The 26,713-nt window shown below is 48.2% G+C and overlaps 1 protein-coding gene across 15 annotated transcripts in view; it reads left to right on the top strand.

Moving 5' to 3' along the window:
- herc1 (HECT and RLD domain containing E3 ubiquitin protein ligase family member 1) overlaps positions 1 to 26,713 on the top strand; it is a 57,452-nt gene that overhangs the window by 26,821 nt on the left and 3,918 nt on the right. For 5 of the 15 annotated variants that reach the window (XM_076047150.1, XM_076047653.1, XM_076047066.1 and 2 more), the window contains 39 exons: positions 1,041 to 1,668; positions 3,116 to 3,383; positions 3,455 to 3,668; positions 4,478 to 4,644; positions 4,732 to 4,848; positions 5,146 to 5,389; positions 6,231 to 6,352; positions 7,093 to 7,367; positions 7,620 to 7,903; positions 8,521 to 8,624; positions 8,725 to 8,925; positions 9,583 to 9,757; positions 10,591 to 10,861; positions 12,135 to 12,348; positions 13,409 to 13,668; positions 13,774 to 13,901; positions 14,602 to 14,738; positions 14,987 to 15,187; positions 15,278 to 15,408; positions 16,293 to 16,510; positions 16,650 to 16,770; positions 16,992 to 17,138; positions 17,244 to 17,345; positions 17,436 to 17,609; positions 18,834 to 19,133; positions 19,240 to 19,305; positions 19,992 to 20,117; positions 20,222 to 20,360; positions 21,259 to 21,440; positions 21,534 to 21,689; positions 21,772 to 21,894; positions 22,749 to 22,851; positions 22,949 to 23,118; positions 24,078 to 24,216; positions 24,294 to 24,484; positions 25,016 to 25,185; positions 25,566 to 25,731; positions 25,833 to 25,909; positions 25,997 to 26,249. In XM_076047150.1, the coding sequence (XP_075903265.1) occupies positions 1,041 to 1,668; positions 3,116 to 3,383; positions 3,455 to 3,668; positions 4,478 to 4,644; positions 4,732 to 4,848; positions 5,146 to 5,389; positions 6,231 to 6,352; positions 7,093 to 7,367; positions 7,620 to 7,903; positions 8,521 to 8,624; positions 8,725 to 8,925; positions 9,583 to 9,757; positions 10,591 to 10,861; positions 12,135 to 12,348; positions 13,409 to 13,668; positions 13,774 to 13,901; positions 14,602 to 14,738; positions 14,987 to 15,187; positions 15,278 to 15,408; positions 16,293 to 16,510; positions 16,650 to 16,770; positions 16,992 to 17,138; positions 17,244 to 17,345; positions 17,436 to 17,609; positions 18,834 to 19,133; positions 19,240 to 19,305; positions 19,992 to 20,117; positions 20,222 to 20,360; positions 21,259 to 21,440; positions 21,534 to 21,689; positions 21,772 to 21,894; positions 22,749 to 22,851; positions 22,949 to 23,118; positions 24,078 to 24,216; positions 24,294 to 24,484; positions 25,016 to 25,185; positions 25,566 to 25,731; positions 25,833 to 25,909; positions 25,997 to 26,249 (7,264 nt within the window). Of the gene's footprint in view, positions 1 to 1,040; positions 1,669 to 3,115; positions 3,384 to 3,454; positions 3,669 to 4,477; positions 4,645 to 4,731; positions 4,849 to 5,145; positions 5,390 to 6,230; positions 6,353 to 7,092; positions 7,368 to 7,619; positions 7,904 to 8,520; positions 8,625 to 8,724; positions 8,926 to 9,582; positions 9,758 to 10,590; positions 10,862 to 12,134; positions 12,349 to 13,408; positions 13,669 to 13,773; positions 13,902 to 14,601; positions 14,739 to 14,986; positions 15,188 to 15,277; positions 15,409 to 16,292; positions 16,511 to 16,649; positions 16,771 to 16,991; positions 17,139 to 17,243; positions 17,346 to 17,435; positions 17,610 to 17,719; positions 19,134 to 19,239; positions 19,306 to 19,991; positions 20,118 to 20,221; positions 20,361 to 21,258; positions 21,441 to 21,533; positions 21,690 to 21,771; positions 21,895 to 22,748; positions 22,852 to 22,948; positions 23,119 to 24,077; positions 24,217 to 24,293; positions 24,485 to 25,015; positions 25,186 to 25,565; positions 25,732 to 25,832; positions 25,910 to 25,996; positions 26,250 to 26,713 lie in introns of those variants that run through there. The other 10 variants (XM_076047481.1, XM_076048237.1, XM_076047570.1 and 7 more) reach the window with 10 other exon arrangements.

Genomic DNA, 26,713 nt, shown 5'->3' with positions numbered 1-26,713 from the left:
ATAAAAAAAGACTCCACACCATGCGTGTAGTATGTATAAGAACTGGACACCGGACTGGCAAATATGGCTGTGCAACGACTTTTCCCAGTGGCCACTTGAGGTACTGCAGCAAAAAAAATCTCATTGGCCCAAAAGGCATTTTTCCAATAGACCTCAATACACAGGATGACTGTGACCTGGAACGCAATTCATAGCAAATCTTTCTATTGTAGATTTTTCCGTTGTGGTCTTTCAGTCGTTTAAAAAAAATGATAAAGATCAGAAAATCAGCAGAAAAGAGTTTATTCCCAGCGTGACGTCCCGTCAGCTTGTTCTGATTGGCTGCGTCCTGATGTGTCTGTAAGTGACGTTCTCCAGAATGGTTCTGATTGGCCTAATAGATCATGTGAGTCACAGAGGCATGATGGGAAGTGACGCTGCTGCCCATGCTCTATGGACCCGTTAATGCGGAAATCCAAAACTTTTTTGGCGAATGCCCTGGCTGAGCAACTCCACTGAAATGAATGGGCCGCCATCTTGGAGTCTGGGGGCGTGCACCACACCGATGCCGATGGTCTTTTTTTTTTTTTTTTTTTTGCAAAGACTTCGCTGCAGCCCCCCCGCAGTGACAACAATGGTTTTGTGCCTGTAGCAGTTTCCTCCTATTGCACAAACCCTCTCTGCTGATTGGTCCACTCAGAAGTTGTGCCAAGACTGTCTGTCTTACGGTCTGTCTGTCTGTCTGTCTGTCTGTCGCTCTGTCCTTGGGATGACCTTTCTCCATCACTTCTTTTCCCTCAGTCATTGCGATTTTCACCCCCCCCCCCGCCCCCCTTTTTTTTTTCTTTTTTTTTTTGCTCTTCACTCGCCTTTTTTGTAATCCACAACTCTTCAAGTCCCTTCGATCACCACCAGCAGCAGCATGAGCATGTTTGACCTGCCATCCCACTTTGGCTTTCCTTGCATGCCAAGCTCCGCCTCTTCCTGCCCTGTCCCTCACTTTGTGCTTCCTTCCCTTTGTCTCCTCCCTTCCACGTCTCCTCCACCGCCTTCGATTAAAGCTTCCCAACTTTCTGGTCACCTAGCGACACGCCGCTCTACAACCTGGAGCCCTGCGAGCCGCTGCCGTTCGACGTGGGCCGCCTGCGCGGCCTGACCGCCGCGCTCCTCCTGGACCTCACCTGCCTCACCAGCATCCATGAGGACTCGGCGGCCAAGCTGGGCGCCCGCCGCCACGAGAAGAGGCACCGCAACGCCTCGTCCGCCGGCCACGAGCCCCCCGGTGGCGAGGACCGGCCGGACGGCGAGGCGCAGAAGGAGAACGCCGCCTCCGACCTGCGGGTGTCACACAGCCTGGACGAGGTGAAGGCGCACGTGGCGCCCAACTCAAAGTCGGAGGGCGAGATCTCCTCCGTGGCCAGCGGAGGCGTCAGCGAGGCGCTCTTCGCCCCGGCCCCGCACGCTCCCGCCGAGGCCGGCAGGAAGAAGGGCCACGAGCAGCACGGCGCCCGGGGTCACGAGCCCGCCGCCACCGGAGCCCCCTCAGCAGCAGCGGCGGCGGCGGCGGCGGTGTCCACGCAGTCAGAGATCCACGCCGTGCAGCTGTCCTACCTCTACCTCGGCGCCATGAAGACCCTCAGCGCTCTGCTCAGCTGCAGCAAGTACGCCGAGCTGCTGCTCATCCCCAAGGTGTGCGCTCGCTCGTCACGTTTTAGCCTCTGTGGTGACTCAGGAAACCCAACCGCACCCCCACTTTTGAGGGGTCAGACTGCACTGTCCTGCCAGTGTGGGTGTCGCTGTGCTGTCAGTGAGCAACTCAGACGTCCTTCACTTCTGCAGCTGCGCCACTCTGTGATGTCACAAAGGGCACAGCTCAGGCAGATTTTCTTCTCGCCATTGACTGTCCCAAACCTGCTGTCAGCGTATTTAGCTCTCTGCTTTACAGCTTCCTACTAAAACCAGGGTGTAGTCACTGACCTTGAAGAGGTTGGGTGCTCTTTGTGACATCACAGAGGGGCTTCCCAGAACCAGTAGCTGCGTTTCCATTACAGTTTTTCACAAAATGAAAAGAGATATTTCAAAAATTTTGACAAAGCACAGTTGCGATTTGCAGGTGTTTCCATTGAATGGTGTAAAGCGCATAAGCCAATTTAAGCCAAAACAATTTGCTTTTGTTTGTTTGCGTTTGTTTGCTGGCCAGATTGGTTGTTATATTTTTCTCTTTGATTACTTGTAAAAAATTTTCCGTCTCCTCCTCCATCCAAACACAACATACCATTTTCACTTGAAGGGAACTGGTCACGTGACCCCTACGTCACCTCTGATGACGTGTAAATGCAAAAAAAGTGTTTCCATGACACTTTTGCGGTATACCTCCTTATCGATACATCTGAATAACCACCTCATGAGAGCGTCAAAACCTTTTAGCGATATTTGAGAGGTTTTTCGAAGTTTAGGTGTTTCCATTACAGGCTTTTTATTGCGATATTTATGTTTTGCGCAATTCTAGGTTTAATGGAAGCGCAGTTAGTGTGGCCTCTAGGAGCAAAAAATTGAAGGTTTTTTCCATTTCGTTCATCAGCATTGAAATATTGTTAATATTGTAAATATTGGCAATGTGCATTTTGCACATAAAATAGGGCTTTAAGGAATATATCGCCCCCTACTGACCATATGGTTAGTATATAGGGGTTCCACCATTTTGTAGTGGTGTCCAAATACTGAGTGGTATTCTCTATAATCCACTCAATGTATCCCACAATGCATCACTGAGAGTAGTGTACAATGGATGCTCACTAACCCGGCAGTCCCATCATGTTATTTTTATTTCATTTTCTTAATGTGGGAAGATGCTTAGTGTTGTTTCTACTTGGCACAAAAATGCATATATTTCTGTAAATTAATGAAATTATTTATTCTTAAATTATTTTTTACCACCTGCTGATGTGCCGTTTTGATCATGTGACCACGATGACACCAAAAGTGCTGTAATTAAATTTGGCTAATGACTCGCTAGTGGAACTAGCTACATGCAACTTGCTGTATAGGGAAGAGGGAACGAGTGGGGGACTTGGGACACAGTTTTAGACTCCAACCACACCTTGCACGACCTCTGACCTCCTCGTCCGACTCCCAGGTGTTGCCCGAGGCAGCTCCCAGCGGCCACAACGCCGACCTGAATGCCAACGGCAGCGCGGCCGCCACCTCGCCGGTGTGCAAGGAGGAGGCGGAGATGCGGGCGGCGCTGCAGTTCCTCATGCGCCACATGGTGAAGCGTGCCGTCATGCGCTCGCCCATCAAGCGGGCGCTGGGCCTGGCCGACCTGGAGAGGGCGCAGGCCATGATCTACAAGCTGGTGGTGAACGGGCTGATGGAGGAGCCTGGTGCCGGAAAGTCCAAGACTGGTGAGAAGGAACAAACGTGACTTTGGGGAAAACGTGGCCCACGTCTGATCGCTGCTGTTTCCTCTCGTCAGGAGTGAGAAGTGAGCCGCCAGAGGGGGAGGGGGAGGCCCCGGAGGGGGAGCAGCTGGCGCAGACCCCGGTCACCACCAGCCCCTCGGCCTCCAGCACCACCTCCTTCATGAGCTCTTCGCTGGAGGACACCACCACGGCCACCACACCAGTGACGGACACCGAGACCGTCCCGGCTTCAGAGTCCCCGGGCGTGATGCCCCTGAGCCTCCTCAGGTCAGAAGGTTGCAGCTGATCCTGGAGTTCCTTCTCCTCGCTGTGTCCAAAGGCTTCTCCTTTGGAGGAAAAGTTTCTTCCCCTAAGCCATTAGAGCTCCGAACTCTGCCAACAAGCTTCAACTTTGGAATATCTCGTACATTGGACAATCACTTGCACTTTATAAGCACAAAAAACAATATAATTATGTACATTCACATATTATTACTTTTTATGAGATTTAAAATCATGCAAAAATAGTATTATTATTGTTATTACTATATTATTAATACTTTTACTTGTCACTTTTAAACAATATTTTGCAGTCAGGATGGCACCTGCCACAACAAGGTTTCACTGCAATGTAATGTGACAAACAAAAAATCTTTTGAATCCTCTGCTGTAGGGATGTTAACAATTAATCGATTAAGTTAGTCGCTATTAATTGAACATTTTTTACATGGGTAGTTAATATCATTCGAACAGTGTCGTGGCAGGACAGAGCAATTCACATGTAGATACTGTGATGGTCATAATATACCTAGAACAAGTTGCTTTTAAACAACTTTTTTTTTTTTAAATATTAGAAGTCCCCCTAAAGTCAGGATAAATGTTGAGGGTGTTTTCACTGTTCTCTAATGTAAAAATCGGTCTCATTGCACCCTCAACGTAATTTAAGGGTTAAATAATGTGTTCCTTATACATTTTTCATTGTGAAATTTAGGTTCTCAGGAAAAATCGCCACTTAACGATTAATCGTTAATCGATTGATTAGGTCAATCAACTAACAATTAATGAATTAATGGATAATTTTCATCCCTACTCTGTAGGCAAATGTTCTCCAGCTACCCGACCACCACGCTGGTGCCAAGCCGCCGAGCTCAGACTCCTCCGGTGTCGTCGCTACCCACCTCCCCGTCGGACGAAGTGGGCCGCCGGCAGAGTCTCACCTCCCCCGACTCCCAAGCCAACCGGCCGCAGAACAGATCAGGAACCTGTGAGCACGCACAGCTTTTCAGCCACAGTCCTAGAAAATTTCAGATGTGAGTGGCTGCAGTGACTGACTCTTTTTTTCCCCCTGCAGCGCTGTCGGACCCCAGCAGCCGTCTGTCCACGTCTCCGCCTCCCCCAGCCATCGCCGTGCCGTTGCTGGAGATGGGCTTCTCCCTGCGGCAGATCACCAAGGCTCTGGAAGCCACAGGTCAGACTTCCTCCCCTTACTCTGCTTACTCTGATAGATGAATAGATGGACGAATGAATGGATAGGTTTACGAAAAACATCATCTTTGCTGTGCTGCCTACCTGTCAGATAGTCTAAAGCAATATACTGTATTTGAGTACCACTCTTTGCCATTGAACCTTAGATGGAGCTTTATCCATTATCCAGTTTAAAAGAACACAATGCCAAGCAAGGGGTTGTTATTACTGTTAATGGAGATTAGGGTTTAATTTATGGCGTTGAGAGGGAGATGTAAGGACCCCACTCGTGCTACTTCAGGTGCCAGAGGAGAGGTGGACGCCCAGAACATCACGGTGCTAGCCATGTGGATGATCGAACATCCGGGCACTGAGGACGAGCACGGGGAGTCTCACGGCCGAGGCGGCGAGACGTCCGAGTCGCCCTGCAGTGGCGGCGCGGCCTCGGGTTCGGGGAAAGCTGCGGAAAGGAGCTCGTACCTGTGTTCGCCCGGAGACATCGCCAGCGCCGACACCTCGGAGGTGGAGGAGGGCTTCAGCGAGAGGTAGTGTGGCCCTCAACACTTTCATACACCTCAGGTGTAATCGTTTATCATCCTTATTGTTATCTAGTTGTATGACTTACTCATAAGATCCTTCCTGGTTGCATCAATATTGACTGCTGACAAATTAAGTTGATGTCACATTAAGTGTCTGAATAAAAATAAAAGGATTTCAATAGCGTCCATGTCATGTGACCTGTGAACTTTAAGCTAATGCTGAACTGGACAAACACTATTTTTTTTTTTTTTAATTATTTACCGACCTTGTCATTGTTTTTATTTAATATGTTACACTTTAACACGACATTATTTGAAAATGCATTAATGTCCATGAAAATATTCACACTCAGCAAAAGTAAAATAATTCAGTCAAATTGGTGCATCCTTTATGCAGTGTAGCTGTTTGTTTGCCTGGCTATGAGTCACACAGCTTTGAAGCCACAGGAAAGCAAGTTAATATTTTCTGAACGATACTAAAATCAATAACAACATCTTTCCAGTTTTTTTTTTTGCTGTTGCATGTCTATCAGCATTTTAAGGTTTTAAGTTTACCGGTTAGCATGAATTGAGTGCCGTGCACGAGAACAAAAATAAATAAAGAGTCCATTTTGTTTTTAATCAAGAATTTATGTGAAAAAGCTGTTGTGGATTCCAAACACTCATATACTGGTGGGCCTCAACAAACAGGCCCCTGCTGTATTTGCACAGAATCCTTCACTTTTCTTCACTTTTTAAAACTTGGCCATGTGCAAATTAGGCTTCAGCAACAATCCATTAGCCATTTTTTTTTTCTTTTGTAACAGTTCTATCGTTTCTGTTTTGTTGTCTTGACTTGACTTTGCAGCCCGGAGGCTCTGGAGCAGGACAACGCCTCGGCCTCCAGCGGCGCTCCGCTCCGAGGTCGATCCAACGCCGGCAGGAAACACCGCTTCGACCTGGCGGCTCGCACGCTCTTAGCCCGCGCTGGTGAGTCTACTACTGCCCACTGAAAGCGTCTGGCGCGGCGATATTGAAAGTGTACCTGTATTTTGTTCATTATAGTTATAGTTTAAGATTTGAAGTGAAATCTGCTTCATTATTTGACAGCCTAGTTTAACTGTGTTGAAGTCGGTTCATCACGTTGATGTTTCACAGTAAAACACAGTGCATATAAAAACTAAAATACAGCACATTGTATGGCAGGCATTGGGCAAACTATGGCCTGGGGGCTATATGCGGCCCGTTAAGCTTTTTAATCCGGCTTGCTGAAGTCGAAGAAATGTTATTAGTAGTAAGTAACTCATAAAAAAAGCTGTATTTCATTCATGTTTTTAGTGTTTTAAGAGTCATTTAAATAAAGAGTTAAATACTGTGGGGCTTCAAAGACACTGATTTTGTTGTAACTTTGCTTTTGTTCATTTGCAGTTGACAATAAAGCTACATGATATTTTATCTGCCCGTCCCTCATACATATTTATAGGCCACTCTGTCAAATTTTTTAAACAATTGTGACCCACTAGTTAAAAAGTTTACCCGCCCCTGTTGAATGGTATGATAAAAATCAACCGGATCCACCGTGTTTCCCCATCACTGACTTCCTGCCTGAACGAATTCTATCTGTTTCGATTGACGCAGTCGCCGAGCGTCAATAGAACGCGTGCAGCAAACGCGCCGCAGACACTTCAAGGGTCCTGCTCAGCTGTCGTAACTTTCCGTTTCCTCCTCAGCCGGCCTGTACCGCTCAGTGCAGGCCCACCACAGCCAGTCCCGCCGGGAGGTGTCATCCCAGCAGCAGCAGCAGCAGCAGCAGCAGCAACAGCAGCAGCAGCAGCAGCAGCAGCAGCAGCAGGACCCGAGTGCCCTATACGACTTCAACCTGGACGAGGAGCTGGAGATGGACCTCGACGAGGAGACCATGGAGGCCATGTTCGGCCAGGACCTGGCCAGTGACACTGACATTCTGGGAATGTGGATCCCGGAGGTACTGGACTGGCCAACATGGGTGTGTGTGACTTTATGCTACAGCTTAGAAGAGCTGTCATCATCACCCACCCCTCCCTCCCCCTCCCCGAACACCCACACACACACTAACCATGCCCACTGACCTCCTCCATGTCTTCATGAAATGACTGAACACTTTATAGTTGAATTACTCTCATTGATCACTAACTCTTGAACCATCAATTCAAGTTGGAACTGTCTGAGGTGCTGAACTCTTCCTCTGAACCCCTCTTTTCTGTGTGTGTGTTTGCAGCACGTCTGCGAGGCGGACGAGCGCGACGAGGTGGTGGTGTGCGAGCTGTGCGAGGCCAGCGTGGCCAACTTCAACCAGCACATGAAGAAGAGCCACCCGGGCTGCGGCCGCAGCGCCAACCGCCAGGGCTACCGGAGCAACGGCTCCTACGTGGACGGCTGGTTCGGCGGCGAGTGCGGCAGCGGCAACCCTTACTACCTGCTGTGCGGCGCCTGCCGGGAAAAGTACCTCGCCATCAAGAGCAAAGCCAAAACTGTGGAGAAGTACGTGTCCGGAGTCACTGCGTGAGTGTGGTCCCGTTACACTCGGAGGCACTTTCGGCCTCGAAAGCAGCAGACGTGGCAAAAGTATTCACATTCTGTACTGAAGTAAATGTACGGATGTTTGTGGTAAAAAAAAAAAGAAAGAAATAATCTGGTAAAAGTACCGATGCAGTTTCTTTACTCGAGTAAAAGTAATAAAGTACAGGTTCTGAAATGTACTGAAGTAAAAATGAAAAATGATAATTTTGCAAAAATAAAAATAAATAGTTGTGACAGAATCATCTGAACGGAACTGGTTAGAGGTCTTGATGAGCATCTGGATCATTTTAACAGCTTTGTTAGTCCTGATAATTTTTTTTTTTTTAAATCTTTTCCAACTACAGCGCAACCAAACTGTAATCGGTTAGAATCAGAATCAGAAGCACAAGCACATTTATTGCCAAGTAGGTTTTACAATTACCGTACAAGGAATTTGCTTTGGTGTAGTTGGCGTTGTGCAAAGAAATGTGTGTGCAAGAGAGGCTGGTTGCCATGTTCATGGGGATCCTGATAAAACCTGACCAGGCAGCCATTATTGGATGTTGACACTTTTGATAACAATAATCAGTGTTATTTTCTACATGTTTATTGCTGTTTAGACTGTCGCCCTGCTCACCTACACTGTGTAACCCACTGCTCCATGATTCCAGGTACAAAGGCCAAGCCCCCGACCTGCTGGGAAAGCAGGACAGCGTCTACGAAGGTGAGAGACGCTCAATCTCATTCAGAATCCGGCGCCAACTGGTTTGACCTGTGCGCGCGTCCCCTCTTAACTTGCCGTCCGTTTGTCCGTCCCGCCGCAGAGGACTGGGACATGATGGACGTGGACGAGGAGGAGAAGCTAACGGGGGAGGAGGAGTTTGAGCTCCTGGCCGGCCCGCTGGGTCTCAGTGAGAGGAGGATGGTTCCGGAGGCAGTCCAGTTCCCCGACAGCGACCCGCTGGGAGCGTCTATCGCCATGGTGACGGCCGCCAACAGCATGGAGGAAACCCTGCTGCAGATAGGTGAGGAGGGGTCGCAGGGTCACGGCGGCCGTCTGGCGGCCCACTCAAAATAATATCAAATCACATCAAATCAAAGAGCTTTACTGTCACTGTGCTCAAGTTACAACGAGATTGATTCAGGATGCCCTTAGACAAGTACTAAGAATAGCAATAAATAGAAATAGAAAGCAGTATGTAATGTAAGATAGAATATAAACAACATGTATAAAACAAATAATAACAAAGTTCTGGTATTTCTGTTGTTAACTGGTGTGCTAAATTCTTACAAAAATACCTTAAAAAAAAAAAACAGGTCATGCAAGATCAAGAAACTCCCAAGTTGCACAAAATAGAGCAACTCGTGTGTCATATGTCGCAATATCAGAACAAATGTTATTGCAATGCGTGATGTGCTAAATTGGTGAAGAGTTCGTATCGACTTGTGTGGTCTTTGCTGGTATTATTCAGATATATTTTAGTCTTTAAAACCCCATTTATACTATGTGATTAACTGTCTGTGATCTCAGGCAGTCAACACAGGGGATATTCACACAACCCAGAGCAAGAACCAATACCCCTGGAAGAATGGCTGGTTTTGCCGTGTTTATGGGGATCCTGATAAAACTTGAACTTGAACTCGGGCGTCGCTGAGCTCAGGCTTTGTGTTTGTGTCTGCAGGCTGCCAGACGTCAGTGGACAAGAGTTCTTCGGGCAGAGTGACGCTGGGCGAGCAGGCGGCCGCACTCCAGCATCCTCATGACCGGGTCATGGCCTTGCGCAGGGTGACGGCCGCAGCCCAGGTGCTGCTGGCCAGGACCATGGTGATGAGAGCGCTGTCCCTGCTGTCCGTCAGGTAGAACTGCATGTCTCTGAGATGGAACATGGCGTTATTTTTATCAAAGGACCTGAGCAAGATTTATAGAACTTGTGACATGCAACTTTTAGACCTTCAGTTTGTATCCCAGGCTCCACTGGCACATCCACAAACCTTTAATTTACCAAAAAGATGTCCTAAAGCAGCATATTTAGCCCTCTGTTTCCAGTTTCCTGCTAAAGCTGATGTTGTGTGTTTAAACATTCACAGCTTTGTCAATGCTTGGATGTATTTCCCACTGCAACTCACTCTGGCCCGCCTGCCACTCTCACTCTTTCTCTTCACTTGTATTTCCTTTTCACCCCAACCGGTCAAAGCAGATGACTCCGCCCCCTCCAAAGGCGGGGTCTGCTCCAGCTTTCTTCTCACATGCTTCTCTGGAAGGATCAGTTGGTTTACTTTTTGACTATGCGCAAAAGCACTTCATGACGCCTTTGGATGGTTTTTAGCGCTTGAGACACAAAAGTTGATTGATTGAGTTATTGATTGATTCATTGATTTTATTGATTTGTTGGAAAGGGACAAAACATTAGAACACAGGCTTACTAAAAAGTGGAGCAGCAGCAGACGTGAAGGATGGACTTTCTCACGTCTATGGAATCTTTTTTGGAAGGACAGACTCGCTGATCACTGCTAAGAAATGCTGGTCAAGTGACGTTTTGTGTCTGTAAGCACTACCAAAACCAACCACCAGGGGGATATTAGGTATTAGGGTTTGTCTCCATGTTTGCGCTTAAGCAATGTCTTTGAAGATTTGAAGCAGAACTCTTTTTGGAAAAGCCACTGACCTCCCTCCTCTCCCTCCCTCACAGCGGCTCCAGCTGCAGCCTGGCAGCCGGCCTGGAGTCTCTGGGTCTGACCGACATCAGGACTCTGGTCCGGCTGATGTGCCTGGCAGCGGCGGGCCGGGCCGGCCTCTCCACCAGCCCCATGTCGGGCTCAGGAGGCCACAGCGAGCGTCCCCGTGGCGCTGCCAAGGCCAGCAAACCCATCTCCTGCCTGGCCTACCTCAGCACGGCGGTGGGCTGCCTGGCCTCCAACAGCCCCAACGCTGCCAAGCTGCTGGTGCAGCTCTGTACTCAGGTACGAGATCCTGCTCAGCACCCCCCCGGCCGCCGCCAGTCAAAATATCCGGGACGTCCTGGTGGTAGTGTCACAGTGGGATGGGAGTTGTCACGTTGGTTCTGTTTCGCTCCATCTATGCAGCCGCCGTTTTATCTTACAGAAATTCTTGGATGCTGCTTCCATTTCTTTAACTCTCTGACTCCCGTATAGTATTGCTGTTATATAATTCCTGCTATTGCAGCCGTTGTGAATTATCCAGGATGACATGAATTGCATCCAAAAACCACTAGTGAACATTTAAGCCAGGGGTGTCAAACTCAAATACACAGTGCGGCCAAAATTTAAAACTTGGACATAGTTTCAATCTTCCTCCAGATCGAACAGTGAACCTTTTTATATGGACCCAGACAAGTTTTGCCTCAACCTGAATATGAAACAAGCAAAGCTTGATATGATAAGATAAATACCTCAATGTTGCACACATGCAACTCAAATTGAATTTAAAATACACTTAAAATACACTAAAATAAAACTTGTATGCCTTTTATTTGCAGCCTTCTGATTTAAATTTCAACGCAAACCTTTTTCCACAGGCTAATGAGACATCTAAAAATAAAATAACGACAATAAACCAATGAAGTATTAATAATATCCTTCAATGAACATCCTGTCCTGATTGAGGCGCCAAAATACCCACAGAGCATTCTGGGATTTGTATTAGTATTAGTATTAGCAGTACATATTCTGAATAATACCTGCAGGCGACTGCGGGCCAGAGTTTGACACCTGTGATTTAAACACTCCAGTTACTCAGTTAAAAAAAGGTTTGATTAATTAAAATGAAAATGGAAAAAAGAAGCTTATTTTTATCTTATTAGCTCAATAATCAGTGTGTTTTATGTAAAAAACCTGAATGTCGTTTTGTTCAAAGATTAGAATGAGAGTATAAACGAACAGTAAGTAACGGAATAAAACCAGCAGCCCGGTACTATTTCACAAATCAAAGGCTGGTGAGTAAAACAATAATACATCAGGAATGTAGGAGTGGTGCTTTGAAAAATGTCTTAATAAATCAAACATTAAACAAAATGCAGGAGGCCATGCAATAAAGTTCACTAAAGCCAGTTTAAAGTGGGACAGTGGACTCATCAGCTTGAGACGATTTGCAAAGTGGTCCATATCTGACGGATCGGAGTCATCTGCTGTCCTCCACGCGTACGATCCCAGTAATTAGACCGGACCCGTGTCTGTTTCCTGCTAACGCCACAATCGAAACCGCTCCCCTCTGCAGAACCTGATCTCGGCCGCCACCGGCATGAACCTGACCACCGTGGACGACCCCATCCAGAGGAAGTTCCTGCCCAGCTTCCTCAGGGGCGTGGCCGAGGAGAACAAGCTGGTCACCTCCCCGAACTTTGTGGTGACGCAGGCGCTGGTGGCGCTGCTGGCCGACAAGGGAGCCAGACTGCGGCCGGCGTATGACAAGGCCGACGTGGAGAAGCGAGGTTCATAAAACACGAGCGCACGGCCACACACACATCCCACACATCTCTGTGTTGCAGGTCCAGGTCCCACATCCTCCCCTGGTCACAGCGAATAAAAGGCTTTTTTACACACCAGACAGACAACAAGCACGATAGTGTGAAACGTCAAGGAACAAAAGGTTTTGCCTTAAAACTCAACAACTTTGAGAGCTACTTCATGGGACTCATATGAAGGGAAACCAGTTTGCTACACTCTCGTGGAATAAGAATTGAACCTTTAGTTTTTCATTATTATTAATGATGCTGAACTGTGCCAAGACACTGAGTTCTCAACAATTATCAACAATCACTGAACAAGGTTGAATAAAACAGAATTTTAGACGCAGCGGCGCCACGATTGTGCTATTTTTAGAACAGGCCTGTGGGCTACTCATGTGGTCCTCTCCCTGTTGGGGACCCCTAGTGTAGAGAGAGTGATGTTGAGGAAGAGGAAGTTTCTCCTCCTCCAGGATACAGTTCATTTCAATAGTTTCTCACAGTTATTTAAAAAAAAAAAGAAAAAATTTAAAGGCTGTGTCAGAAATCACACACTCGTTCCCTCCTCCCTGCACAGGAAGTTCTATATGGGCAACTGCTTAGTGACTTATTAGCCATTTTCTTTTTTGGGGGGATTTTTAAATATGTACATTAATTCACACATTTCCACAATTATACGAGTGTCCCTCACACTTCAGTACAGACTCGCAACCTTCCGCCGTCGTAAAGCTGGGAACTCGGCAGCGTCAAGAGTTTGTGCGTTTGTGAGTCTTTAATCAGGGAGTGAGAAGCATGAACAACTCTGTTCATGTTGCTGCCTCTTTCCTACTGGAAGATGGCCCTGACTTCATCAGACCATTTTCTGTCTCACCATTGTCTCATAACTGCTATATATGTGTGTACATGTATGTGTGTGTGTGATTTCATGCAGAGATGACTCCACCAGCATCACATCAGTCTTGTTTGTCTGCCTCACTTGTGCTCCACCCAGTCACTCACCTATGTCCACCTTTGTCACCTTGTCTTCCATTTTTTTTCCGAGCAGGTCTAATTGCGCATTTATATGCCCACCCTTCCCATAATCCCTCCGCTGTAGGGCCTCTGGAGCTGGCCAACGCTCTGGCGGCCTGCTGCCTGTCCTCCCGCCTCTCCTCGCAGCACCGCCAGTGGGCGGCCCAGCAGCTGGTGCGCACGCTGGCGGCGCACGACCGCGACAACAACCAGAACCGACCGCAGACCTTTGCCGACATGGCTGGAGACCTGCGCAAGTGCTCCCTGGTCAAGCTGGAGGCCCACCAGGGCAGAGTGAGTGGAGTGGAGTTTTTGTCGGCTGACTTACAGCTGCTTTTATCATTATTATTATTTATTAATTGATTTATGTTAAACCCCGTGGTGTCCCGTCTCTGTCAGGTCATCACGTGCGGCTGGTCCAGTAAGAAGGGCTTGCTGGCCACCAGCGGCAACGACGGGACGGTCCGAATGTGGAACGTCACCAAGAGCCAATACACCCTCCAGCAGACCTGCATCTTCAACAAGGAGTAAGTGACACTGAGCACTGAGCCACGCACCCGAAAAAAATCAGTTCTGGTTGCAGGTGTTGCAGCTGGGGTGCTCTAAAATAATCTCCCTTTAAATTATCATTCACGTTTTTATTGAATTACGCACCAGCAGAGTTCAAATAGTTCCACTTTAAGACACAACAGTGTTTTGAAAAGTTAAAAGGGAAATACTTTTAACAGAATTAGTGTCTTTTAAAAACTTCAAGCACAAAAGTAACGAGTGTGTTTTTCCAATGCAAGATACTTGTGGACCCATTTCTCATGTCCCTCTGGAAAATAGACTGTAGTTACTTGCAGAGGGGGGAGGGCCCTTCAGAGGTCTTGGAAGGAGATCGAACAAACCTTTCAAAACAGGCCTTCACGTATTTCTTCTCTGACCAGTGGAACCAGTAACAGCTTCAGGCTTCCCATTGGCGGGAAAGGCATCAATGGGAAATGGCAACATTGTCCAGTTGTGATCAAAGTGACCATACGCTGCAGCATCCACGCGGACACTGGCACTGTTTTTTACATCTGATGCAGACAAACTTCAAATCGCTTCAAGTCGTTACTCACACTGAGCCAAAGAAAGGCTACGTGACTCTGCTAGCGTCTTTGCGGCCAGCCTGTTGTGCTAGCCGGGTCTTCTGGGCGTTGCTGGACGACTCTCACGTGTGTTCATTCTGTTTTCTCCCCTCAGTAACGGCTCATCAGAGGACGGCGGGACCTCAATGGGGTCTCCTAGCGATCCGTCCCTGTCACCTCTGTCTTGGAGCGTCACGGGGAAATATCTGGCCTCTGCCATGGAGAAGATGGTCAACATCTGGCAGGTCAACGGTAAACACCAGCCTGCCTCTCTTCCCTGACTCTGCCCTCTATTCACCTTTGGAAAACTGCTTGTGTCTCTCATTAAAAATAGATTCACAGTCCACTTCCCATCAGCCTCCAGGTGCACGTTTCACCCGCTGCACATGCAATGTGACTCTCAGGATGTGTTTTTATGGAGGAACCACCTGGTTCCTTATGTATTGGGTGGGTTGGTGGGATCAGCCTTTGGTGACCTTCTCCCCTCCCCCCACTTCCAGGCGGTAAAGGTCTCCTGGACGTGCAGCCGCACTGGGTGTCGGCCTTGGCTTGGCCCAGGGAGGAGGCGGAGACGCTGTGGTGCGGTGAGCCCAAAGACCTGCTGCTGGTGGGCCGGATGGACGGATCTCTGGGCCTCATCGAGGTGCTGGACTCGTGCAGCATGCAGCGCACCGAACTGGAGCACTGCTACAGGAAGGACGGTAGGACTGAGCCGCGGAACCGCGTCTTAGCTCAGCCGCTTCACTCGAAAGCCGGCAGCAGGTGTGACTCAGCTGCGTGTTCTGCTGCAGTGGCGGTGATGCACATCGCCTGGTACAGCGAGGACAAGCCGTTCGCCGTGGGCTACGCTGACGGGAAGCTGCTGATCGGATCCAAAGAGCCGCTGGAGAAAGGAGCCATTGTGGTCATTGACGCTCACAAGGTAATATAGCAATCAATCAGTAAATATAAAGAAATGAGGAAAGAAATATACTTTGTTTGAACAAGGACAGTGCACATTAATGAGCAGTCATGACAATGTCTCTGTAAATATGGCAGATTATGGCAAAAGCCACAAATTTGTAATTTGTAGAAAGAGAAAGCACACAACACGACACAATGCAATGCAATATGCAAACAGAAGGATAAATCAACAGGATAACAGACTGGATAAATCAACAGAGCAATAATAATAATAATACACAATAATACACTTTTTGATAATAAATAATATTCAGGTAGCCACAAGGTAGTAAAAAACCCAGCCCATTGCAACCGAGGTCGGTTTAAAAGATTAAATAGACGATGAAAGGTATTTTTTATGGCTGTCAAAACAATTAATTTTTGAATTGCCATAGTTAATTGCGATTAATCGCGTTTTGATTTGCATGTATAAAATGCTGTTACGTTGCATTTCAAGTCTCTATGTCCGTATTAATGTAAAGCAATTCTATCCAGAGTGTCTTAGAATTGAGTTCCTTTATTTTGATCTTCTGTATTATTTCTTTCAAAACAGTGCATTTAGACTAGGGCTGCAGCTGTCGAATATTTTGGTAATCGATTATTCTATCGAATATTCCATCAATTCATCAAGTAATTGGATAAACACGCTACGGGTGAATGGAAGGGACAGAAGGCTTACGATTAAAATTCTATTTAAAAAAAAAAAAAAAAAAAATTAGCGCATTATGCCGTGCATTTAAACTCATCGCGCCTCACCTGTTAATGCTGACAGCCCTGGTATTTTCATAACATGAACAAATAACCCTCCAGTCCAGTAGGTGACGTCCAAGCTACAATAATGCAATTATTTTTCTTCTCCGCCAGGAGTCCGTCACCAGTATGAAGTGGAGCCCCAACGGCCGGATCCTGCTCACCTGCGCCAAAGAGGAGTTGGTGAAGTTGTGGGCCTCCTCTGACTCCGCCTCCGGCTCCGGCTGCGGCTGGCGCTGCCTGCAGACCCTGAGACACCCGTCGGCGGTGAACGGCGTGGCCTGGTGCGGCCTGGCGGGCCGCGCCCCCAAACCCCTCAGCATGTTTGCTGTGTAGGTTCCCCCGAGCAGGCTGGATTAGAGCAGATTATTACTACTGTGCTGTTTTCTCTTACTTTTCCCTGTTTTAAGTAGTATTTTTTTTGTAATTCACTGCCTTTGTTTTGTTTTTTTGTGTGTGTTTTTTTTACAGCTGCTGCCAGAACGGCCTAGTTTCGGTCTGGACTGTTCCTCAGGAGGCCTCCAAGTACCCAGAATCCCCCTCCTCTGACACAGAGGGTTTGTGGGAGAATGAAGCCAAAGCTAAATTAATGGTATTTCACAGAAACAATGTCGGTTCGCTGATGGTCAACGTAAACGCACATTATTCACAAACAAGTGCCATTGACGTTGTTGCATCCAGAGTAAATAAATATTATAATAATAATAATAATAGTAATAATAATAATAATAATAATAATAATGACAACAATGTCATTATGATGTCATCATAATGTTGTCATTTGTAAATGCTGACATATTGGGATGTTTCCAGTCTTCCCAGTGCTCTGGCGGGGGAGCCGTGTGTGTCTTCCAGCTGAAGGGCCACATCACCCCGGTGAGAACGCTGGCCTTCAGTCCCGACGGCATGGCCCTGGCGTCAGGCGGCGTCGGAGGCCTCATGAACATCTGGTCGCTGCGGGTGAGTCGAGGGTAGAAAGCAGCGCACGTCGGACGCACGGCATCTGCGCAGCAGAGCCGGAAAGAACGATTGATTCATCATCCTGTCTGTCTGTCTGTCTGTCAGGACGGCTCCGTGCTCCAGAGTCTAGTCGCCGGTTCCGGTGCCATCCAGAACACTGTCTGGATCCCAGATGTGGGCGTGGCCGTCTGTTCCAACAGGTCCAAGGTCAGGCTCCTCAGCATTGTTTTTTTGGGGGGGCCTGTGCCAGTGTGTTTTGTGCCTAACTGTGTTGCGGCCGTCCCCTGTGCTGTGCAGGACGTGCTGGTGGTGAACTGCTCCAAGGAGTTCATGGCGTCCAATCACGTGCTGTCCACGTGCCGCACTGCCCTGAAGAAGCAGGGCGTGGTCGGCCTCAACATGGCGCCCTGCATGAGGGCCTTCCTGGAGAGACTGCCCGTCATGCTGCAGGAGCAGTACGGCTACGAGAAGGTGCACACTTTGTCTTTCTGAATCATCAAATTAAAATCAAGCTTTTCCTCCACACTTGTGCAACTGGGGGGTGAAAAATCTAAAAAAAACAAGCCGTCGTTGCTGCGTAGTTTGCTTCTCTCTCAAACTGCAGCCAGTATCCCCACCAGACCAGACTGAGATACTGCACACAAGTCATCAGAGAACCGGGGGTGCGGTTATGTGAGCCAAATGATCAGAATCACCCTGATTCCGGACTGATTGTTGTTTATTGACGGAGAAATTCAAGGAGCTGCGTGTGTGACATTCGGCTAATGGGGGAAAAAAACAAATAAACAAATGTTGCTACGCACACTACACTAATGATACCTGTAGCCTAGCAAAATGACAAGTTGCGAAGTCAAAGTTGTGAAAACAGAACGATACATGATAAACAAGAGGGACGTGCTGTATGGTGGAGTGAAAGTGCCAAAATTAAAGAAATAAACGCATTGTGAAATAATTAAATGTCATTAAATAATTAAACATTTTATTTAATGTTATTTCATTCATTAATGAAAAAAATAATTCATTTTATGCTAAAAAATAAAAATAATAATAATTATGATGGATTCAATTTTTTCTTAGCTCTTTGTTGCAGCTCTTCATGAATTTATTTTATCTGTCAAACTCACCTGTCAAAGTCAGTGGGCGGGGCTAAGGCAAATCTGGTCTAATCCGCTGCTTTGGTCGTTCTAAACAAGAAGAAGACATCTTTCAAAAAGCGGCGCTCACGTTGATGGAGGATCTCCATGAACTTTCTAGGCCGTTGGCTTGGCGAGAGATGTTTTTTGATCTGGCACAGTTTGTGGAAGCAGGACCTGCTGGCTTCGATCACGCCACCCAGTGACCCATTGGAATACGGTTGCTAGCGCTGCATTAGTCCATCATCTGGATTCAGTTTGCCTTGACTTGATGTGCAGGGCAACCAATCAGGTGTCACAATCCGCCTACCGACTTTGAGGGGCGGGTTTGACAGTTTTTTCCACATAAAATCAATTAATATTTTCATTGATTATTGAATTTGGTTAATTATTTTACCATGTATTTGATTTATTTATTTTTTGGCACTTTTAGTCCTGTGGCTGCATTCCGTCTTTTTGCTCTGAGCAAAAGACAAAACTGCGACCTCTAGTGGTGGTAAGTGACGTTGCATCCAGCAACCCCTCCTCCCCCCATGAACTGTTGCGTTTCCCCCCCGTGCAGCCTCACGTGGTTTGTGGTGAGCAGCTGGTCCACAGCCCCTACATGCAGTGCCTGGCTTCCCTGGCCGTGGGTCTCCACCTGGACCAGCTGCTGTGTCGGCCCCCCGTGCCGCCCAGCCTGCGCCACTGCCCGCCCGAGTCCGGCACTGCCGTGTGGTGCGCCAGCGAGTGGGCGTGGCTGGACTGCTTCTCCACCACGGTGAAGGCGGCGGAGGCGCTGGCCCGTGGCGCCACCTTCCCGGAGTCCTTCTCCGTTCCCGACCTGGAGCCGGTGGCCAAGGACGAGATGGCCCTGCTGATGGTGAGCAAGTCCAGGACGCCGCCACCGCCACCGCCGCCGCCGCGGTCTTCATCAGCCTGCAGCTGTGTCATTTGATCTGCGTTTTCTGCTTGTGGTCTTTGTGCAGGACAACAGTAAGTGGGCCTCCGGGATGGATGAGCAGATCATGTCCTGGGCCACATCCAGGCCTGAGGTAATCAACACCTTGCACTCCTGGCTGAGCTGTAATCAGCAGTTTGGCCGCACACTCATCACCGCCGCTCTTAGACCTGGCCGAGGCCACGCCCATCGACACTTTCCACACACACGACAACAAGGAAGTCACCGGAGGACGGACCACACCGATTTACACCTCATCTCCACCGGCTGAGGCTGGTCTGGAATGACCGCTGACCACTGACGATGTGTTTGAAGAATTCTAAAATTCACTGTGACTCCTACATGCATACAGGATCAAGCATTGTGTATTGACGGGTATAATTCTGATGATTGTGATCCAGTCAGTCCATCATGTCTCCAATCTGTGTGTGTGAATATATATATATATATATATTCAGATTGTAATGTATATATATGTATATCAAACTACATTAGTGTGCGGCCATATGTCATTCAGATAAAATATGATATTAATATAATATTTTTATGATTTTAAAGGAAAAACTTTAAGTGGTTTGTTGATATGTGTGACAGCGACTGAGGTCAGAGGTCACTGTTATTTTCTTCTTCAAGTCTTTTATCTTCTTCCTGCTTTGTCATCAAACCTTGTGACCAAAGGCGTTTTATGAGTTGCTATGTATCGAAATGAGTCTGTTCGGGTCGTACTGCTACTGTTTTGCTCACACAGCGCGTTTGTGTTGTGTGGTTGTCTGCTTGCAGGACTGGCACCTGGGTGGGAAGTGCGACGTCTACCTGTGGGGGGCGGGACGACACGGCCAGCTGGCCGAAGCCGGCAGGAACATCCTGGTACCGACGACGGCGCCGTCCTTCTCTCAGGCCCAGCAGGTAGCCGCCCACGTCCCCTCTGGCTTGTTGCATCAGCTAACGTCCCCTCGGAGACGCGGACCTCAGTTGTTTTCTTCACTCATGTCCTTCCTGTGCGCCCCCAGGTGGTGTGCGGACAGAACTGCACTTTTGTCATCCAGCCCAACGGGACGGTGTTGGCGTGCGGCGAGGGGAGCTACGGCCGCCTGGGCCAGGGCAACTCTGACGACCTACACGTCCTCACCGTCATCTCTGCGCTGCAAGGTGACCCCTGGGAATATCTGCCGCTCCTCCCCACACACACACACACACACAGGCGCGCTAACATTAGCCTAGCTGAAGTGCGATCAGCTTGTTTTTTTTTGTTTCGTTTCTTGGTATTTTGAAGCCGGCGACATGGTGCTGCAGTGCTCAGCACAGTCGCCTCACAGCAAGAAGGTTGCGGGTTCGATTCTCTTCCTGGGGCCTTTCGGTGTGGAGTTTGCATGTTCTTGCTGTGTCTGCATGGGTTCTGTCCAGGATCTCCGGCTTCCTCCCACAGTCCGAAAATATGCATGTGAAGTAATTTGGGAACTCTAAATTGACCATTTAGAGCGGCTCCAGCAGACCCCTGCAACACCGAGTGCAGGAAGAAGAGGGTATTGAAAATGAATGGAAGATGACGCGCCGTGTGCGAAATACCCGTCAATATTCGAGGAGGTTCCCATCCTCCTAATTGTTAGTCAATTCCAATCGAGACATTTTACCGACAATAATATATATATTATGCCAGTCAATAAAAATGTTTAATTGCGATCAATCACATAGTGTCCTGAGTTAACTTGCGATTAATCGCAAATTAATCGCAATTTTTTTACCCTGCTCGATATGTAACTTAACAAGATATTCATTGTGTTTTTTATACTCCAGGAAAAATTGGAGCGGAAAATAATAATTCCTTTGTGGAAATATTTTAATTTTATTTTCATTGGAACAAAATGATTACACACATACTGTCCAGATATGCTCCAAAAAAACTCAAACCTTGAGATATTCTCATAAATTCTCATGAATTATGAAACTCTCGTGAATTAATTGGGGGGGGGGGGGATCCGACCCCCTCCACAACCCCCAGACCTCCGTGTGTTTCACTCCCTGTTGACGCGCCCCGTCTCCCCGCCAGGCTTCGTGGTCACTCAGCTGGTGACGTCGTGCGGCAGCGACGGCCACTCCATGGCCCTGACGGAGAGCGGCGAGGTGTTCAGCTGGGGGGACGGCGACTACGGCAAGCTGGGCCACGGCAACAGCGACCGCCAGCGTCGACCCAGGCAGATCGAAGCCCTGCAGGGGGAGGAGGTGGTGCAGGTCGGCGAGCTCCTCCTTGTACTCTTGCGCTCGCGCCTAAAAGGTTTTTGAAGCGTCGCCAGCAAACGGCACCCGTCCCATCTCTGATTTCAGATGTCGTGCGGATTCAAACACTCGGCGGTGGTGACGGCGGACGGGAAGCTCTTTACGTTCGGCAACGGCGATTACGGCCGGCTGGGTTTGGGGAACAACTCCAACAAGAAGCTGCCAGAGAAGGTCACGGCGCTGGAGGGCCACCAAATTGGCCAGGTGGGGCAAAGACGAGACGGCGGCCGCCGGCAGTTTTCCTTTCCGCCGACAACGTCTCTGACGCCGGGTGTGTCGCCCTCAGGTGGCCTGCGGCCTGAACCACACGCTGGTGGTCTCTGCTGATGGAATGATGGTCTGGGCCTTCGGCGACGGAGACTACGGCAAACTGGGACTCGGAAATTCAACCGCAAAGTCGTCTCCTCAGGTGGGCGCCGTGGAGGGAGTTCACCTGGAACCACGCCACACGATTTCCAGGGCTCGTCTTTTTTTTATTCTTTGGCTTCTGTCCACCATGAGGATGTTTTTTTGTTAATGTTGTCGTCTGAATGAGGATGAACAGTAGGGGGCGATAGAGAGGTGGCGAATGGCTCAGTCGCCAGCTGCGTTTCCATTGCAATTTTTTTCACAAAATAATAAAAGCGATATTTCTAAAATTCAGAAGTACAATTGCGATTTGCAGGTGTTTCCGCATAAGCCGCGATTCTCGTAAAATCTCGTCCCACGAGAATTACGTTTGTTTACATTTGTTTGCTGTCAACAATAGTTGTTATATTTTTTTCTCATTGATTACTTGAAAAATTCTGTCTCCTCCTTCGTCCAAACATAACTCGGCATTTCCACTTGAAGTGAACTGGTCACGTGACCCCCGTACGTCACGTCCATGACACTTTTGCGATATACTTCTATATCAATACGTCTGGAAAAACCTCCTCATGAGAGCGTAAAAACCTTTTAGTGATATTCAAGAGGTTTTTCGATATTTAGGTGTTTGCGTTACCAGTTTTTTATTGCGATATTTAGGTTTTGCGCAATTTTAGGGGTAATGGAAAATGCAGCTATTATCACTCAGCATCCTCCAGTTTCCTGTGTTGCATAGCAACAGCCGTTTTTAACTTTTTTTCATTTGCATCCTTTTTATATTGTTAAATTGAGTGACACTAAGAGCAGCAGTGATGGTCTGAATGGTCTGATGGTTGAAACGTGTTGCGTCCCAAGTTCTGCAAAAAGCAAAAACCAGTGATTTCATAACGTGGGTTTATTTTGAAAATCCTGTTCCAGAAGGTGGACGTCCTGTGTGGCATCAACATCAAGAAGGTGGCCTGTGGGACTCAGTTCTCGGTGGCTCTGACCAAGGACGGCAGGGTCTTCACCTTCGGACAAGGTTGGGCCGCGTTCCATTACTGTCAGGGCTGCTGCGACTGTTCAGATCTCAAATGTGATATACTGTATTTTTTTTATTTCTTTGTTTCTTCCTGCAGACCGTCTGATCGGTTTGCCGGAAGGCCGAGCCCGGAACCACAACCGGCCCCAGCAGGTCCCGGCGCTGTCCGGGATCCACATCCAGGACGTGGCGGTGGGAGCCGAACACACGCTGGTCCTCTCCTCCACCGGAGACGTCTACGCCTGGGGGAGCAACTCTGAGGGACAGGTACCTGCAGTCCTGGGGGGTCCCGGCTACATTTCTGTCATTCCGTCATTGGATATCAGCTGTCTTCTAGACAGAGGTGTCTAAAGTGTTTACATCCTGTACAGATACTAATGGTGTTTTTCTCTGTACTGAAAACGTACTGAACAGTGACCCCCAAAAGCTGAGGTCCTCTAAAATAATCACCTTCTAAAATAGCATCCACTTTACTGTTGAACTACACAGCAGTACAGTTGAAATATCCCCACTTCAAGCAACAACTATGATAAATAATAAGTGAAGGACTTTGAACAGAGTTTGTGTCTTTTAAACACGAAGTAGTGAGCATGTGTTTTTCAATGTACAGGTACTACCTGAAAAAAAAGTATCAAGTAAAAGTTGTTTTATTTTGTCCATTTAACATAAAAGAAGAAAGCAACAAATTTTATTGAGCCATTCCACGCAAATTGACATCTCAAGCAGTTCCTTGTTGTAACTTTGCTGATTAAGATTTTCAGCTTATTAAAACCACAAACCCACAAACTAATTTTCTAAGGTTTTGAATTTGAGTTGAGTTTGACCTGATCAGCAAGATCCAAAGAAATAAAAACTTAAAATATATTTATTTGCATATGTCAAATTCACCTTTTAAGTTGAATTGCAGAAATACAACAACCTTTTCAGGATATTCTAATTTTTTGGGTAGTACCTGTAAGAAGGAGAAAATACATATATTTCTGTTCAAATGTAGGTAGTAAGAGTAAATACTCAACCAAGTATTTATACTTTGTTACTTCCCACCTCTGCTTATAGATTATCTAAGGAATATTTTGTAAATCAAACTTATAAAGACACTTCAAACAGGTGACATGGGGTTTGCCACTCGCTCTTTACATTTGACACCGGCTGGTTGCAAACGCTGCTGATACGAGCCTCTCATTGCTCCTCCTCCTCCTCCTCCTCTTCCTCTGCTTGGCACTCAGCTGGGTCTGGGTCACACCAACCACGTCCGAGAGCCCAGCGTGGCGACCATGCTGCAGGGGAAACACATCCACCAGATCTCCGCCGGCCGCTGCCACAGCGCCGCCTGGACGGCACCGTCTGTGCCGCCACGAGCTCCAGGTGACTGACACGCACGCACACACACACACATGCACACGCACATGCAGGCCTGTCCTCACTGAAGACTCTCTGCTTAGCTCCATCCTCCTCCTCCTCAGGCTCGTCGGTCCCCCTCCAGCTGGGCCTCCCCCTGCTGGTGCCTCCTCAGTACGGCAGCCTGAAGGAGGTCAGCATAGAGGCGGTGAGGGCACGTCTGCGTCTCCTCTACCACTTCTCCGACCTCATGTACTCCTCGTGGCGGCTCCTCAACCTCAGCCCCAACAACCAGGTCAGTCAGCGTTCCCACCACTTCCCCTCCCCCACCCACCACCCTCCTTCTCATCTGTGTGTGCTGGAACACACAGGTCTGGAGGTTGGCCTTTGGTGATGTCACTCAGGGTCATGTTAGCGACAGCACCGACCAACCAGGGCCCCATTCGCAGAGACTTCCCCTCTTAACATAATTTTACATAATTAATGGTGAGATGCTGCTCCACCAGAACCTAAGATGGCCTCCAAAGATCATAAAATGACTGACTTTTAAAAGCCAAATCCTCCCATTGAAGATCCAGTGTGTAATATTTAGCTTGATTTATGATTTTTATATTGGTAAAAGTTGAATAAAATGGCCATAAATACAATTACAGTAGAATAAAAGTAATTACGTTTTCCTACCATTAGAATGGTTTTCATATATATATACATAGTTCAAGGCTCAGGCCACTGTAGTTCACTGGCACTGAAAGACGCTGCAATCTAAAATGCAACCGCTTGATGTTGCAGTTTTTCCTTTAAAAAATGTTTTTTCTTTGCTTTGCAGAGTTGCACGTCCCACTACAACGCTGGCACCTGGGGCATCGTTCAGGGCCAGCTGAGGCCCCTGCTGGCCCCCAGAGTCTACACCCTGCCCATGGTGCGCTCCATCGGCAAGACCATGGTGCAGGGCAAGAACTACGGCCCCCAGATCACCGTCAAACGCATCTCCACCCGGTGGGTGCTCCTCACACCTTCACCTCGCTTCTCTTGCCACCTCAGTCGGGGCCACATGTTGTTGTTTGGGAGGAGACACGAAATGTCATTTATAGATGTTGGACGTTAGACTTCCTTTTACTGTCATTTCACAGCGGTGCATGTGGGGATCAAACAGAAAACAGAACAATATTGCACTGAACAGAAAGAAAGCATTTTTTTTAATGTAGAGAGCTGAAAAACCCAAAATGTTTTCTGTGTAGCTTTGCTAGCCAGGGGGAAGAAGCAGTTTCTTCCACTTCCTGTTGAAATCGCACTCCTGCTGCGTGTAAAGCCAGCCAGCGTCCTGCTGACGCCGTCCCTCTGATCTTGGATTGGCTCTTCCCCCTTTTCTCCTGCAGGGGGCGCAAGTGCAAGCCCATCTTTGTCCAGATCGCCCGTCAGGTGGTGAAGCTCAACGCCTCGGACCTGCGGCTGCCGTCCAGAGCCTGGAAGGTCAAACTGGTCGGCGAGGGAGCCGATGACGCCGGTGGCGTGTTTGACGACACCATCACTGAGATGTGTCAGGTGACAACGTCGTTCCCGGCGTTCCCGGCGTTCCCGGCGGCGGCATCAGCAGGTCAGGTGACTTTCTGGCCCTTTGACTGACTCGGTGAATGTGTCCACAGGAGCTGGAGACGGGCGTGGTTGACCTGCTCATCCCCTCCCCCAACGCCACGGCCGAGGTCGGCTACAACCGGGACAGGTGAGGGAGGGGGCGGAGCCAAAGCGACCTCGGAAAAAAATGGCGTTCCCGCAGCACGTTGCTAACCCGTCCGCTGAACCCCTGCAGGTTCCTCCTCAACCCGTCGGCCTGCCTGGACGAGCACATGCTCCAGTTCAAGTTCCTGGGCATCCTGATGGGCGTGGCCATCCGCACCAAGAAGCCCCTGGACCTCCACCTGGCGCCGCTGGTGTGGAAGCAGCTGTGCTGCATCCCGCTGCAGCTGGAGGACCTGGAGGAGGTGGACCTGCTCTACGTGCAGACGCTCAAAAGCATTCTTCACATTGAAGACAGCGGCATCACCGAGGATAATTTCCATGAGGTGGGGCGGAATTTAAAGTTGTTGGTGGGGAAGGAGGTGGGGGGTGGGGGGGTGGAGGACACCCCTTGTGTTTCTGTCTCGCAAAGAATCAGTCTGAAGCAGGGGTCAACAACATGATAGGCCTCCACAGGAATATTCCGCAAGCCTGTCCTAAAGATAGCGCATCTCGTCAAGCTGCCTCAAAAATGTATTTTATCCTACATTGTTGAGTCATTCTGGGTAATTATTGAGAATTCGTTAATGTGATTAGTAGCTGCGTTTCCATTACCGCTTTTCGCAAAATGAAAAGCGGTATTTCTAAAATTTCGACAAAGTGCAATTGCGATTTTCAGGTGTTTCCACTGAATGGTGTGAAGCTCATAAGCCGTAATTCTCTTAAAACCTCGTCCCGCGAGTTCTACGAGAATTACGTTTGATTTTGTTTGTTTACGTTTTAATATTTAATGAACAATTGAAAGTGAGTA

The sequence above is a fragment of the Nelusetta ayraudi genome, unplaced genomic scaffold, assembly GCF_046127955.1.
Source record: "Nelusetta ayraudi isolate G7.1 ecotype Tasmania unplaced genomic scaffold, CSIRO-AGI_Nayr_v1 ptg000002l, whole genome shotgun sequence".
Classification (NCBI taxonomy): Eukaryota; Metazoa; Chordata; class Actinopteri; order Tetraodontiformes; family Monacanthidae; genus Nelusetta; species Nelusetta ayraudi.
The sequence above is the reverse complement of the archived record's forward strand: the minus strand, read 5'-3'. Positions and strand labels throughout refer to the sequence as shown.